The following is a 17,348-nucleotide window of genomic DNA, read 5'->3' on the forward strand; positions in this document are numbered from 1 at the left end:
ACATGTGCTCCAGAAATAACCGCACCCCATACCAAATCTTCCAGTATAGCTACAACAATGACATCTACCTGACAATGTCAGGTATGTCCAGAACTACACAAATCCAACTAAGCCAAATGCCCCCCTTTCAGTCTTCATTCAATCATCAGCACAGTACTATCAAGTGGCACTTAATAATAAGCTGATGCTCAGTTTGTGTTCTGAGGCTCACCCAGCTGCTGACTTCACTTCAGACTTGGTCCAAATATGGACAGAAGAGCTAAACTCAAATGGAAATGTAAATATTATCTACTTGTGATTAAGGAAGGAATTTGACTGAATGTGATATCAGAATACTAAAATATGGGAGAAAGATCTCCTCTAGTTGGAGACATAACGAGTGCAAAGGAAGATGGCTGTTATTGTTGAATATCAATCACCTAAGTTTCAGGATATCACTTCAGAATTTCTCCAGTATAGTGTCCGAGACCCAACAATCTTCAACTGTTTCATGGAAGACCTTCCCTCTATCATAAGATATTTGTTGATGATTATACAATGTTAAATACCATTTACAACTCATCGGAAACTGGGGCAGTCCATGTCCAAATAAAGCAAGACCTGAACAATATTCTGGTTTATGCAAGGAATGACCATCTCCAAAAATGACAGAGCACAACCATTCACTTTGATATTCACTGGCATAACCATCGTTAAATCTGCCACTATCAACATCCTGGAAGTTACCATTGAACAAAAACTAAACTCAATTAGCTAAATAAATACTGTGGCTAAAAGATCTAGCCAAGCTGGAGTTTTGTGTGAATAACTCACCTTCTGGCTCTTAAAAGCATCTACAAGACACAAGTCAGGAGTGTAATGGAAAGCTTTTGTATTTGCCTGGATGAATGCAGCTCCAACAATAATCAAGAAGCTCAACATCATGAATGAAAAAGAAGCCTGCTTGATTGCCACACCATAGAACACCTTCAATATTCACTCCCTTCACCACTAATGCATAGTAGCTAGCGGTGATGCACTGCATTAAATCACCAAGGGTCCTTAGACAGTACCTCCCAAACCTATGACCTCTAATGTATAGAAGGACAAGCGTGGCTAATACATGGTAGCAATATCACTTGCAAATTTTCCTACAAGTCACTTATCATCTTGACTTGGAGCTGTATTATCACTGTTGCTTTGTGGGTATGGGGGAGGGTGGAGCATGATTTACGGAGGTTCGAAGACCCTACGTCCTTCCATCAGTAGTGGTTCCACTGAAGTTGTAATGCCACCACTCAAGTGTTCTCCCTGCTGATTGGCAGCACGAAAAAAATTACCATTTACTGGTTCTTCAAGAGTGCTGGATCAAGGAGGACCTTCTTCTTCCTCTTGCAGCCTCAGCTCTTTTGATTGGTGGTACTGCTGAGGCTGCAGAGTTGTCAGTGTCTGGCTGCACTGGCCGGCAGTTTGGAAAGGCTAACTGCTGTCCTCATTTGGGTAGTTATTCCAGCTGGTAAAACAGATGAAGTCCTGCCATTCATCAATGGGATCAGGAACAGTAACTGGTCTTGACATTGGAACCCACAATGCGTTGATAAGGTTGAAATTTGTTAACTCAGCTTCCCTTTCCACAGATGCTGAATATTTCCAGTACTTCCTGCTTATTTCAGATGTTCAGCATGTGCATTATTTTGTTTTTATATTAAATTTTCCACCTGTGCTAAACGGTTCAAATCAATAGGATTGGTTATAGCCAAGAAGCTAAAAAGTGGTCTTGGTGGATTTAACATACTACATACAAAATGGGCTGTACTTTTTTTGTGGAAGTTGCCTCTGTGCATTATTCTGGATCTTCAAAGCAATTATGATGATGGTCCAGCACTGTGTATGAAACTTAATTTAGTGTTAGTGGGGTTGTTGTGCTGGATCAGCTCAACATCCTTTTACTTGATACTTAAGTTTTAAATGATGGAATGAAAATGTCCAGGATATAATGATCCTTTGTAAAGTATGTTCGCGTAAATTGCACGTAATCCATGTCAATGCTCTCAGTCGGTCTCAGATTACAGTTCCCTTATCGTGACATAACAGTCCTAGGCTAAAGTGCTACCCAGCTATACTGAGAACAATGCATAAAATGTTAATAAATAAAATAAAAAATGAATTGAGTAATGATAATTTTTGAGGTGTATAGGATCAGAGAGTAATTTGGCACAAAAGAGGACTTTTGATTTACTGGGTTTATACTGATCTAGCTACTTAACATAACTCACAGTCTGATATTACATTTTTAATGACTGATTTTTGGAGTGTATCCAGTCTAAATTTTATGCTATCCCATAATCTATGTGGAAATTCCATGCAAGTAGACAGTAATAAAAAATGACTTCAGACTTTGCAGAAATTTTTAGAATTAAATTGCACCTATTATCATTTCGTTCTCCCTTTTTCTGAGCCTAGCATTTGTTAGCTAGTCTCCAAGGGATGCTCTTATTGGAGCATGGTGATATTTTCCCTTAGCTGAAGACTGTACTTAATGTTCTACATGTACAGTGTTATTAGTTACGCTTGTGCGAGCATTAAAAAATCGTTATGTCACAGTTTCGAGGTGATGGGGTCTTAAATAAGCTAAGCAACACACTGAGTAAACTTACTGGACCCGCTAAGATTGGCTGTTAAGAAAACCAAGATAACAAAGTTTTTGACTGTCATGATCTGGTCTGTGCTCTCTTGTGGTTCTTAAAGTGATTTGCAAAATGAGTTTCCATTGTCTCAGCCTAGTTTCTCTTAGATGTGGATGTACACTACTAACCTGGTTACAAACCACCATTAATTGGCAATCACCCAAAGAGAAACTGTGAGGGTGGCTGGTGAGAGAAGCAGAAACATTCAGACTGGTGTCACTGAGAGTGATCTGCTCAGGTCCAAGCCAAGCAGACCTATTGAAGCAAAGCATTTCTCTGCATCTATCTTCTGCTATGCTGCATCTGGGAATGCTTGAATCTAACACTGGTGCTGAATTGAAAATTGCTCACTATCATTCCTCACTGTTAATATGTAACCAGTGAAAATATATTTGTAATATAAGTGTACTCCAATGATTTTATAAAAATAGCTAATTACTTTTTGTATATGCAAAGCAGCCTGGAATCAAAGAGAAAACTCATCATGGAAGTTTGGATTTAAACATAATGCCAGGCTAACATAGAGGGAGCACTCAACCACATTTGATTCAATGTCTTCCATTCACTGACTGATTAATCCCATTTCAGAAAGTAGAGAGAAAAATATGATTACCTGGCAAAAGAAATCAGAATCACTTTCTCTTCACCATACTAAATATGGACTATGGAAGAATCACTCTTTTGTGCTGACTGTTTTTCAAAGTAACCAAATAAAGAAAGGGGCAAATAAAAACAAGAGTTTTTCAAGTTTGCCAGATTCCTCAAGAATGAAATTTGAAAAAAACACAATCTTTACGCAGGAATGCTGCAAGTTTGAAAGTCACTGATGTAAACTGCAGGTGATAGCAAATGAGAGGTTAACTTTAAAGGTCAGGTTGATAGATTTTGTTTGTTGAAGGAATTACAAAATACAGATCAAAGGTGGATATGGGGTTTCCTGGATCAACCATAATGTCATTGAATCGAGGAATGGCTTTGTAAAGCTAAACAACTATTCCTGTGTCTATGTTCCAATAACTCAGTGAATGAAAGCAGGAAACGACTGAGTTAAACAATCACAGATTTAACCAAAATTTTCCAGTTTGGCATTAGGATGCTGCAAGAGTCTCACTGCCTTGGTTTTAATGAAGAAGTAATTAGACTACACTTCTAACTTTAGAAAAGTGCATTTGTTTACTTTGGCAACAGCTGTATTGGGCTGGTATCATCTTTTTAAAAAATTCCATCGGTAGTCATCACATCCTGCTCATACATGATGAGAGCCCATTTAAGTAAGATACCAAACCACATGTAGCATCCCAGAACAGCATACATTTATACCCACACAACTGCAAGATGGAAGAAAATTGACCAAAAGAGGGAGTTATGCCATATTCTCCATTACTTTTCATGACCATGTTAGCCAATGCTGTTGACACTGGAAATTAGCATTGTTGGGCAAGTACTGTTAAAATTGAACATTTTGGCGGCAGTTTTTAATTTTCTTCATTAATGCAGCTTCATGTTAATTTGGTTACTTGCATTTGAAAAATTTGAAGCTGTGATTTTCTGAACCAAATAGCCAACATCTGCAGCTGATACATCAACCATCCCAAAAAAAGACAAATATAAACTAGCAAAGATTGATGCAGAGTAGACAAAACCCACATCCTGGTACTGTTAAGAAAGCACTAACAATTTTGGATCCAGTAGTTTGTCAGTTGATAACATACAGGAGCCACAGCAATAGTGTATGGAAAATTAAGGCTTCAGACAAAGTCTGTTGCAGCATCCTTCTATTCTGGCATTAAACTTTGTCAAACTACACCCTGATAGGATATGCCAGATGGAAAAATACTCACATGATTAACATTCAGCTGTAAAATGGTAAAAAAAATCTTCCTCCACCAAATGACCAGGACTTGTTGGCTGTTAAAAACATTTGCCGTGGAAACAAGAATGTTAGAGCACTGCCATCCATTGATCATTACTTGATCACTGAAAAAGAATTAGGCTACTGTGCATCTGATGTATTGTGGCACAATAGGTAGTCTCCTTGCCTCTCAGCCAACAGATTTACAGTTCAAGTCACACTCTAAGACCATGGAAGGTGTGTGACCCATAATGAAACAGGTCAAACAAACTGATTGTTAAGAACATGAGAACTAGGAGCAGGAGTAGGCCATTAACCTGTAAATGCTTCCAATATGCCAATAGCAGTTGATAACAGTGGGGGAGAATCCTGTTCAGATATGCTAGATACAGGATGGTACCCCACGATCTCTAGCTTCAGGCTCATAACCTTTCCAAGAGAAACAAACTATAGAAAACAAGTATGAGCACATGATTTGCTGCCTCATTCATCTCGAGACATGGAAGATCTTGCAAGTGTAAAGAGGCTTGAACAAATGCAACCCCAAAATCTCTGAATGAATTACATTGCAAAATTCATAAATATTTACCCATGTGCTGGAGAAGATTGTGGTGAGCTGTCTCTTTAAATCACTGCAGCCCATGTGGTATCAATATGGTGAAGTATAAAGAAATAGAATTAGAATTAGAATTAGAATTAGCTTTTTTGTCGCATGTACTCAAATCAGCACAGCGAATAGTTTAAAAGCCACCACTCACGGCACCATCTTAGGCATAAATGTACCTGCGTACAGATTCTTAAGTAAAAATTCTCAGTGAAACAAAAATTAGAAAAATAACAAGTCCAGCATTAAAGATCATGGGAATAAAGTAGAAAAAATATTAACAATTAATACATTGGTGAAGTATAAGATAGTTATCAGCACTCAGCTTTTTATGTATAATGATACAGGTATAATGCATCATGTCATAATTGATCACCTATGTGTTACAATTGTGAGGTTTACAAGATTGTTACATTTTGATGCAATGTAGTTAAGTTAGGGTAAAACAAGTAGAGCTGTGTGACCTGTTATTAAGTCTGTAAAACAAAAGGCCTGACTGATGTGGAAGCCAAAGTTGCTTGCAGAAAAGAACACATAGATTCACACGAGGAAACAATAGCTGCAAAGTCCTTGTTTACCAAGTTTAGACTGCTAGTCTCTAAAGTCCCAGGAAGATGCTGGAAACATTGCATTGTAAGTAGTGTGATGAAATTCTTTTCCAACATTCAAGTCCAAATGTAAGTTTCTTGGTCGGTCACTCAGGATGGTTCATCGGTCAGTGAAAAATCAACTCTGGAGACACAGTTTAAGTGGACAGAAACATGCTTGGCATTCCACTATTGGCATGATGAGTTTAGCTGTCCTGCAGGGAAGAAGTCAAGAGCAGAGGGTTAGTTCTGTGTAATTAAAATTCAGACGATGTTTTGGAGAGCTGAGAACGTGGAAAGGTTACTGGCTCTGTGTTGCTGGAAGTCATGAGAGGCTCAGAAGAAACCTGTGACCATTCATACTTCAATGCTGCTGACAGAGTGGAGGTTGAAAGGTCATTAATTGCTATTTGCCTTGTACAACTGAGTAGGATCAGGCTGCCAGGCTGAAAAGCCTGTCCGTGCTATATTTTACATGTCAATCTATTATTAGTATGAATAGAACACAACATTTCATATTCAAATCTAATTCACCTTGACACACTCCAAACCATAGATTTTCATCCATGCTTTCCTAAACTTTTGTTCATTTTACTGGACCAAAAATATTCCAGATGGATTTTCGGCATCACTTTTACTCTCAAATGTTTTCTAACATCTACCTCGCAATCTCTCACCAAACCCACCTTTGGCCCATCTACTGAGCACCTGAGAAAGAAATAAATCATGATTATATCAGTAAAGATGATGTGAGTTTTTCTTATTATTTCATGGGATGTCCACATATCCCTTCATTATCAAACAAGGTTATATTATGATCTTCTGCTTCGATACCCTTCATTTTCTTCCATTCCCTTTGATTAGCTGAAATTGTCCACATCCACTCTCCAAAGGGTCCAAGGCAGGCAGAGTCAAATATATGTGATGCATAACTAGCTCAACTCCGCAACCTTAATTGTACTGAGGCAGAGTTTCCGCTGCTAAAATCGCACATACAGGATCATCTTGGAGAGGAAGGATAACTTCTCACTTCCTTCTCGTTAACCAATCATTTTCTTACAAGTGTCTCTCCTAACTTTTCCAACAAAGAGCTCATTTCATTTTGTCACGAAGGGTGAAGCTATACATTCAGCTCCTTTCCCTCTTCGACTTGGTCATCGCCTACGCCCCTGCACAGTTCCTCATCCTCTTGCAGTAAGAAGGGGAAAATGGAGGATAACAGTAAACTTATGGGGAACATAAAAACTGACTCTAAAATTTTCTATAGGTATGTAAAGGGAAGAAGATTGGTAAAACCTAATGTAAGTGTCAGACGATCAGAAATGGGAATATTTACAACGGAGAATATATAAATGGCTAATGAACTAAATTTATGTTTTGTTTCTGTCTTCACAAAGGAGGACACAAATATCATATCAGAAATGATGGGGAATACAGGGTTTTGTGAGAAAGAGGAACTGAACCAAATCTGTGTTAATAAAGCAATGGTATGGGAGAAATTGATGGGATTGAAGGCTGATAAATGTCAGGATATGAAAATCTGCAACTTAAGGTAGTGGCCGTAGAAATAATGGATGCAGTAGTGATCATCCTCCAAGATTCTTTAGACTCTGAAACAGTTCTTACAGTTTGGAGGATAGCTACTGTAGAACAACTATTTAAAATAGGAGGTAGAGAAAACAGGGAATTCTTGAGCAGAGAGACTGACAGTAGTGAGGAAGATGCTAGAGTCTGTTATTAAGGATTTTATAACAGACCACTAAGAAAACAATGGTAGAATCAGACACAGTCAGCACAAATTTACAAACGGGAAACAACGCTTGACAAATCTACTCAGATTCTTCAAGGATGTAACTGAGGGAGTTCATTGGTGAAGTGAGTGAATATGGTCTATTTTGATTTTCAAAAGGCTTTTGACAAGGTTCCACAGAAGAGATTACTATGTAAAATTAAAGTACATGGAATTGGGGGCGGTAAATTGAGACAGATGGGTTAGCAAGCACGAAGCAAAGAGTAGGAATAAATGGGATAACATGGTGTGGAGCTGGAGAAACACAACAGGCCAGTTGGCATCAGAGGAGTAGGAAAGTTGAAGTTTTGGGTCAGGACCTTTCTTCAGAAGAAGGGTTCCGACCCGAAATGTCAGCTTTCCTCCTCCTCGGATGCTGACTGGCCTGCTGTGTTCTTCCATCTCCACACTACATTATCTCTGACTCCAGCATCGACAGTTTACTATCTCTGTGGGAATAAATGGGTCTTTTTCTGAATGGGAGTTGGTGCCTAGTGGCCTACCACAGGGATTGTTACTAGGATCTCAGCTATTCACAATATATGTTCAAGGTTTAGATTAGGGAACTAAATATAATGTCCCAAAATTTGAAGATGATGCAAAGATGGGTCTTAGGTTAAGGTGTGAGAATGATGCAGAGATGATAAGATGAGAAAAGAGAGATTTAAAAAAGACATGAGGTTAAGTTTTTTTTTCACAAAAGGTGGTTTGCATGTGGAATGGATTTCCTGAGGAATTGGTCGATGTGGGCACAATTACAATGTTAAAAAGACATTTGGATAGATACTTGAATAGGAGAAGTTTGCAGAGATATGGGCCAGGAGCAGGCAGGTGGGACTAGGTTAGTTTAGGATTATGTTTGGCATGGACTGGTTGGACGAAAGGATCCTTTTCCACACTCTATGAATCTATGACACTATGTTGTATTTATGATTTGGAATGTTTGAGTGAGTGGGCAAATACATGGTGGATGCAGCATAATATTTTTAATTGTAGGTTATCCATTTTGGTAGCAAAAATAGGGAGGCAGATTACTATTTGAATGGCTGAAAATTGAGAGAAGGGAATGTTCAATGAGACCTGGTTGTCCGCATGCACCAGACACTGTAAGTAAGTGAATAGATGCAGCAGGCAGTAAAGAAAGCAAACTGTATGATGGTGTACAGAGTGAGAGGATTTAAGTACAGGAATAAGGATGTCTTGCTGCAAGTATACAGGGCACTGGTGAGGCCACACCTGGAATACTGTGTGCAGTTTTGGATTCTTCAACTGAGGTAGGGTGTTCTTGCTATAGAGGCAGTGCAACGAAGGTTTACTAAATTGATTCCTGGGATTGCAGGATTGACGTATGAGGGGAGATTGTATTTTATGAACTGTATCCACTGAGTTGCGAAAAATGAGAGGGGATTTGATAGCAACCTATAAAATTCTAACAGGACTTGCAGGTTTGATGCAGGAAGGATGTTCTGGATGAGAGTGGAGTCCAGAACCAGGATTCATAATTTAAGGAAAAAGGGTAAACCTTTGAGGACTGTTACGAGGAGACGTTTCCTCACCCAGAGAGTGGTGAGCCTGTGGAATTCACAGCCACGAATGTGGTTAAAGCCAAAATACTGAATTATTTCAAGGTGGTAGATACAGCTTTTGTGGCTGAAGGGATCAAGGGATTTAGGGTGGGGGCATGATTAGCGACGATCATATTGACTGGCGGAGCAGCTGCATGCAAACTGCTGCATGGCCTACTCCTGCTCCTAGCTTCGATGTTTCTATGATGTGGATCTCAGGAGGAGTCATCTACTCAACATTTCGGGCTTAAAATGGCACAAATTGTTCAGACTTCATTTATGTGTTGATATGTTGGGCTCCCCTATCATTAATAATGGGGATATTTGTGGAGCCTCCGACTTTAGTGAATTACCAAATTGTAACCAAATGTAGCAGGACTGCAGAGCTTAGAACAGTTAGTTGCAAAGTACTTAAGTCTGTCTGTCACTTGCTGCTGGCACTGTTTGGTACACAAGTAGTTGTGCTGTCTCCTTAAGTATCTGAGAAGTAGGGACAGGAAAAGACCACTGAACCTGTCAACTCTGCTCTGCCATTCAACACGATCATAACTGATGTCACAAGCTTTTTTATTGATTTGCTTTGATTTTATTATCGTCACATGTACCTAAATACAGTGAAAAGCTTTGTTTTGCAAACAGTACAGGCAGATCGCAGCAAAGAAGGCCATACAGATCAAAGAGTGATAGAACTGAGTGATGCATACAAGGTTACAACTGCACAAGAAGGGCACTAAGCAAGATCAACATTTTATGAAGTTACAGAGGTCCCATTCAGCATAATAACAGCAAGGAAGAAGCTGTTGTTGAACTGGATGGTGTGTATTTTTGATTACAGATGTTAGAAAAAATGTTGGAAGGACACTTCTGTTTTAAAATCCATTCACTGGAAATTAATTTAAAAGTTTCTTCAAGATAGAGGCCACTGTAGGCCATGTCTGTCACATTAGACTCTTTCAAGGCCTATTGAAATGGTGTTCTCTTAGTCATAAATCAGGAAAAAGGAGATATTTAGAATTCATCTCACCTTGACCAACTCAGTGGTCATTTTAAGGTGTAGAAAACTGGGAGCCATTCAAATTGAATAGTCAATGCATTTGAAAAGCTGATTGCCTCAGCTCAAAGACAAAAACTGATATCCGTTCCATCTTGTGTACAGAAACCAAAGAAGAAAGCTTGAAGAAAATGCCTTTAGAGAAAAGGCTTTTAACTGAGGGAAGGCAAAGAGAAAAGATATACAAAACCAAATGCGATTCTGTTAAAGAAAAGTCAAGCAGTTTGAAAATGCTGAAGTCACCACCGTAGCAACGAACAAGGAATTTGCTCTCTCTCGCAGATCTGCAATCCCTTTCAAGAAAATTCTAACTATTGAACTGCAAAAGCCATCACAGCTGCTTGATCTGGCAACAATTGTAAAGCTCTTTGCTTCAGCAATAAATAACTCAAGCAATGTATCCCGACAATACACCATAGACACTTATTAGGACTCTTTTATAATTATTCCGAATCCTATCTGTATTTGACTTAATCTTGGTAGAGTAATCTCTAGTTAATAACTTTATCTCTATAATCTTCAGGAATCTTCAGTAACAAACTACTCTTTAAATTGTTTTAAAAAAGCTTGACTGCTGGTCTACTTTAACTTGAATCATTTTTAATTTTTGAAAAGGGAGTTACATGAGGTATATGAAGTGAACCCATGGACCACATTGCGGACACATTGTGTGGTTCTAACACTGATTTTGTGTTTGAACTCAGAGCTTCTGCCTGCTGTCCAATCCCTTGATTTCCGAGCAGATTTTTGTTTATCTCAGCCATAAGTACATTCAAAGATGGTGCAACCTCCAACCATTTGGGTCAAGATTCACAATACTTTGTGTAAAGAAATTTTGCATTCTCTCAGATCTAAATGGTTAGACTGTCATCCTGAAATTGTGCCCCTTGTTCTAGATTTCCCTGCTGGAGAAAAATATCTTTCAGAATATAGTTTGTCAAGCTCCTCCAGAATATTGAATGTTTCAATGAGATCAACTCTCATTGAACTTCAGAGAATATAAATCCACCTTAGCCTCTCATTATAGGATGATCCTCTCATCCCAGGGATCAATCTGGTGAATCTTTGCTGTACTGCCTCCATTATAAGTTATTTTAAATATGGAGATGAAAGTTCTCACATAATTTCACACACACTCTGCTTTATTATAGAAAGATTTCTTTATTCTATTACTCCACTCCTTCTGCATCATTTGCTGTCCTAATTGTGTGTTAATTTTTAATGTGTATTGTATGAGAATATGCAAGGCTCTACAAACATCAATGTTTCCAAGTTTACCTTTAAAATATATTCTGATTTTCTATTCTAATAAGCAAAGTGAATAACTTCACACTTTCCCATGTTACACTCTATCTGCCACCTTATTGCCCAATCAGTTCACATACCTTTATCTCTTTACAATTTCATTGTTCCTTCCTCACAGTTTGAATCTCAATTTTCCTAGTTGAAACATGTAGATTCACTGTTCTTTGTCTAAGTCATTAATATTGATTGTAAATAGCAAAGACTCCATCACTAATCTTTGGGGCACTCTTGAATCATAGTGTGCCAAATTGAAACAAACCCCATTTATTTCAAATCTCTAGGAACATAAGGGGCAAAGATAATTGAGAATTCAGCTATTTGGCCCATTCAGTCCGCTTCACCACTAGCCATGACTGATACGTTTCTCCACCCTATTCTCCTGCCTTCTCCCAATATCCTTCAATCCCCTTACCATATAGGAGCTATCTGATGAAGAGTCATCGTATGATACATTAACCCTGCTGTCTTCTCACAGGTGCTGTCAGACTTGCTGAGTTTTGAGATTCAAATTTCTGGCCTCTCTAGTACTTTGTTTTATCTCAGTAGTACATCCCACCTCTTGTATTCTAGGCGTCTCAAAATGAATGCTAACATTGCATTTGTCTTCCTAATTGCCAAGTGAGCCTGTATGTTAACTGTATGAGAATTGTGAACTAGGTCTCCTAAATTCCTCTGCTCTTTAGATTTCTGAAGCATTTCTTCATTTAGTATATAGTCTGTGCCTCCACTCTTCCTACCAAAATTAATAATCTTACATTTTCCCACATTGTATTCCATCTGCCATTTCTTTGCCCACACTCTTAGCCTTTGCAAGTTCTTCTACAGCATCCTGCCTCCTCAACATTACCTATCCCTCCACCTACCTTACTGTTATCTACAAACTTAGCAACATTATCTCAGTTCCTTCATCCAGATCGTCAATATATAATGGTAATAGTTGTGGCCCAAAGACAGATCCCTGCAGACCTCCACTAGTCACCAGTTGCCATCCTGAAAAAGACCCCTTCTTCCCACTCTCTGCCTTCTGCCAGTCAACCTCTCGTACCTTGACACTAACACATCTTATTTAGTAGCATTCTAGGTAGCACCTTGTCAAAGGCTTCTGAAAATCCAAATAGATCATGTCTACTGGCTCTCCTTTGTCTAACTTGCTCGCTACCTCCTCAAAAAATTCTAACAGAATTGTCAGGCATGATCTCTCTTCGAAAAGCCATGTTGAATCAGCCTGATTTTATCACTACTTCCAAATCTCCACAAATCTTGGCCTTAATAATGGACTCTAAAATCCTACCAATTACTGCATTAGGCTAACAAGGCTAGAATTTCCCATTTTCTGCACCTTCTTTCCTTCATGAGGGCCATTTCATTTGCCATTTTCCAGTCTCCTGGGACCTTTCTTGACTCCAGTAATTCCTGAAAGATCACCAACAATGCCTCCACAATTTCCTCAGCTACCTCCTTCAGAGCTCTGGGGTGCAGTCATAGAATCCCTACAGTGTGGAAGCAGGCCATTCAGCCCAATGAGCCCACACTGACCCTCCAAAGAGCATCCACACCCAACTCTCTACATTATCCCTCTAAGTGTACACTTTGCATGGCCAATCCACCCAACTTCCATATCCCTGGACACTATGAGCAATTTAGCATGGCCAAATCACCTAACCGGGACATCTTTGTACTGTGGCAAGAAATTGGAACACCCAGTGGAAATGTGCAAACACCACACAGACCTATAGTAGAATCAAACCCAGGTCCCTGTCAATGAGATAGCAGCTCTAACCACTGACCAAGCGTGCTGCCCCCAGTCCATTTGGTCCAGGCAGTTAAACTATCTTCAGACCTTTCAGTCACCTAGTTCACTACTCTCCTGCATGGAAGGAAATCTGGTCTGGTCTAATTATAACACTAGACCCGCAGCAAAGCGGTTTACTCCTATCTGGTCTCTGGGCAGCTCAGCAGTAAAGCCATTGATATCCACATCCTGTGAAAAAAAGTACAAAGTACAAAGAAACAAAACACAATACTCTGGGATAATGGGGACTGCAGATGCTGAAGAATCCAAGATAACAAAGTGTGGAGCTGGATGAACACAGCAGGCCAAGCAGCATCTCAGGAGCGCAAAAGCTGACGTTTCAGGCCTAGATCCTTGATCATCATCTCTGATGAAGGGTCTAGGCCCAAAACGTCAGGTTTTGTGCTCCTGAGATGCTGCTTGGCCTGCTGTGTTCATCCAGCTTCACACAATACTCTGGGTGTGGTCTCACCAGTGTTTAATACATTTGAAGCAAGAATTTTTTACTGTCTGCTTCCTGTTAGCTATCTCTTGATCTGCTGGACCTAGGGAATTTTGAAAAATCATAATCAGCATTTCGGCTGTACTTGCAACTATCTCTATTAGAACAGGAGAACATAGTCATTGATTGGGTCCTGCGGACTTGTTGGGGTTTTATTCCCTTGAGTTTGTCCGGCACGTTTTTTTACGCTGCAAGTATTAATTACCTTAATTTCACCAATCTTATTAGCCCCAAAGTTATCCATTTTTTTCCTGGTTTACAACTTGTATGGTCTGCGGAGAAGACAGATACACAATACTTGTCTCTTCCACTTACTCACTGTTTATGATCGTTTCTTCTGTCTTTAATAAGTATTCAATATGATAGTTTGTGTCACGACATCGGATATAACTGCACAGTAGACAATGTGCTGAGAATTTGTACTTGTTTCATCGCCTTTTCAGCTTTTTTTGTGTTCCATTTTACAAAGCTTTGTGGTAAACAAGGTTAGTTTATTATATACCTATTGCTGCGAGCCAAGAAGTTAAAAATATAAAGCTATTAGTTAAAATGCAGCTACACGAAGTGACATCTGCTTTGAAGAAAAAAAAACAGCTATGCTTAATCGTCTCGTCGGACAATCCTGTGCCAGATTAGTCAGCTCTCTTCTCTGTCTGCACAGGATCTTTACAACTGACCTGAAAATTGTGCATTTTTCGAGACCACTCTCACATATCGCCCGTTCGCGTGAAGGGATACACTGAATATTTTTTCAATGCCAATTTTGGAGGAGTTTGTTTCGAAACAAACCAAGTTAATAAAAGTTGTCTCAAACAAAAGAACTGCGGATGCTATAAATCAGGAACAAAAGCAAAGTTGCTGGAAAAGCTCAGCAGGTCTGGCAGCATCTGCGAAGGAGAAAACAGAATGAACGTTTCGGGTCCAGTGACCCTTCCTCAGAATTGAGGAACACAGAGGTTCTGAGGAAGGGTCACCGGACCCGAAATGTTAACTCTGTTTTCTCCTTCACAAAAGTTGTCTCAAACTAGTGCAGCGACGAGTTGCGGGCGTAAACCACAGAAAAAAAAAAGGCTTTCAACGTTGCCTGAGAGATCCTTTCCCCTTTCTGACTGCGTTGGCGAGTTGGGCGCTCTTTCTAGCTTAGAAAGGGAGTGATGCCAAGGGAGAGAGACTCTTCGATTGCGGCGGGACTGGCCTCCGAGGTGGAGGCGGGCGTTAGGACCCGGCTGGGGGCGGGGCTTCATTTACATGGGCGTGGGGAGGGGAGCTGCGGGAGGTGTGGCGCATGCGCTTAAGCCAGTCTGGAGCAGAGTGAGAGTGTTGCTGGAATTGAGCCGGAGTCTGGTCAGAAAGTGGGAAACGTACAGAGAAGAGTTGGATTAAAACAACCGCTGTCGCCCCCCCACCCCATCCCATCCACCCAGCACTGGGAGGAAGTGCAGTGCACCCTCAAATTGGATTACTTCCAGGCACTGGGGCTTCTTCCTTTCTGAACCTTTCGTTGTTTCCCTTTTGTTTGGGGAAATCCAGGGGACACAGATGTTTGTGGAAAGCTGAGGCGATGGTTTTTGCAGCAGGAACTCGGGAGCTTGCCTCGCAGAAGCCGCTGCTGCCTCCGCCACAGCCCGGGACGGTGCTGCTGCTTCTGCTCCAAGTTTCTGTGTGAGTAAGGGGACCGAGATTCTTATGATCCGCTTCATCACCTGTTTGTGCCCTGTGTCCTAAGGCAGTTCTGCTGGCTCTCTCCCGCTCCAAATCTAAACCAAATAAACACCATGTCGAAAGTGATTCAGAAGAAAAACCACTGGACCACCAAACTGCACGAAAGTGTGGTCTCTAAGAACAGGCAAGGGGAGCTGCCTTTTGTCATCTCAGGTGGGGCTGAGAGTGGAGAGTTTTCCTACTTGCGGGAGGCGAACCAGGATCAGATCGTTTACACCTCCGGCGAGCTGAGGGAAGGCGAGTTGCTGCTGGAAGTGGATGGAGTCCATGTGTCCGGGCTGCCCCTCTATGATGTCCGCGCCCTGGTCAGGAGCTGCAAGGGGCCGATCCGCCTGAAAACTGTCAAACAAGGTATGACCCTAGGCCAGTGCACCTCGCTACATACCACCAGATACGGTGGCGTGCACTGGCGGCTGCGCTAGCTTTACACACACGCACACAAACACACATACACGCACCCACTTGAGTCGCTATCGTCTCAAACACAGGGATCAGGTGGTCAGTGGTCGATTTTTTTTTGTTGCTTACCTGATTACTGTACTGTGCCGATCACAGTTGCAAAACCCCACCCTGAGACATGAACCAAAAATTCCACCAGTTGCTTGACAATGATCAACTGGATCTTGATGGTGTTTGTGTAGAGGTAGAATTCATTGGTCTACTGGGATCATATGTAGCGTTCTAAGTTTATATAGCACTTGGAAGATCCCTAGGTTTGTTCAAGTGGACTAAAGAAATGCTGAAGGCCACTGCTAGCTAGTCTCCTCTTGCCACTGCTGTAATCCAGGAGAGTAGCAACTTCAAATCTGCTTATAAATAAATACCAGCTTGAATCATAAGTTTACACTAATTTACTGATGTGACCTATTAGTTTTATAACAGGGTCCTTTTCAATACTTATTTCAGTACAAAATGTTTACTTCCACTTTGTCATTTTCAAATCTTTTAAATAACAAAGACTTGCCCAGAATAAGTTCAACAGCCTGACGAACTTTGCTGGTTGAAACAAAGGTTGACATTCATGTATCTTTCATGACTTCCAAAGTACGTTTGAAATGCAGTCACTCTTGTAACACAGGAGACACTAATTTGAACACAGCAAACTCCCATAAATAGCAACCAGTAATGACCACGTATTCTGTTTTTGTGATGTTGATTAGGATAAATTTTGACCTGGACATAGATAACTGCCCAGCTCTTTTGTTAAAATTGTTCAGTGTGACCTTTCACATCCTCCTGCAAGCAAATCGGATCTTGTTTTCTTATCTTATCTAAGAGGCAGTCCTCCAGTGGAGTGTCATCTGCCTTTTATACTAGAATGGGACTTGTGGTTTTCTGACTGAGCAGCAAGTGAGTTACCAATTCAGCTGTGAGGCTTCTTTACATCTTAGTACTCTGTATAAGCCTTGGTCACGGGTCTCCTGCAAAAATGTAAATTTTCTTCATTGACCTGAATGGGAATGTTTTTAAAGTTTTAATAATTGCTAATTTTAGTAATAGCTTTATGCAAATAAATAAATTATAAGAAATGAGTACCATTTAGTAAGTTTTATTGGTGGTTAAATAGTATTCAAATTGAAATCAAGTATTTCCTGTGCCCTGCAAGAGAAGCGAAAGCTGGAAAATGTTGGTGATCTGTCTTTAATTTGGCTACAAGTGATAGCGCAATTAATTCTGACTCTGGGGTCTGTGTAGAAATGCATTATAACCCATGTGTACAAATTAATTGCTGTATGCAGCATATGCTTAAGAAGGAATGTGTTCACCAACCTGTAGAGGAACGGCCTGCATGTCCCCATTTTTGTAAACAAAAAACAAATTCATTCTCGTGTCTTGTGTAAAGAACAGGAAGACATGAGCTTGGCAATGGAATTGATTTGGAAAGCCAACCCTATTGACCTTAAGGCTATAAA

The 17,348-nt window shown here is 40.2% G+C and overlaps 1 protein-coding gene across 5 annotated transcripts in view; it reads left to right on the forward strand.

The window, feature by feature from the left end:
* Positions 1 to 15,018: 15,018 nt before the first annotated feature.
* magi1b (membrane associated guanylate kinase, WW and PDZ domain containing 1b) overlaps positions 15,019 to 17,348 on the forward strand; it is a 402,251-nt gene continuing 399,921 nt past the window's right edge. For all 5 annotated transcript variants that reach the window (XM_048547401.2, XM_048547402.2, XM_048547403.2 and 2 more), the window contains exon 1: positions 15,019 to 15,786. In XM_048547401.2, coding sequence (XP_048403358.1) covers positions 15,489 to 15,786 — 298 coding nt within the window. In that variant the 5' untranslated portion in view covers positions 15,019 to 15,488. The remainder of the gene's footprint in view (positions 15,787 to 17,348) is intronic.

The sequence above is a fragment of the Stegostoma tigrinum genome, chromosome 11, assembly GCF_030684315.1.
Source record: "Stegostoma tigrinum isolate sSteTig4 chromosome 11, sSteTig4.hap1, whole genome shotgun sequence".
Lineage (NCBI taxonomy): Eukaryota > Metazoa > Chordata > Chondrichthyes > Orectolobiformes > Stegostomatidae > Stegostoma > Stegostoma tigrinum.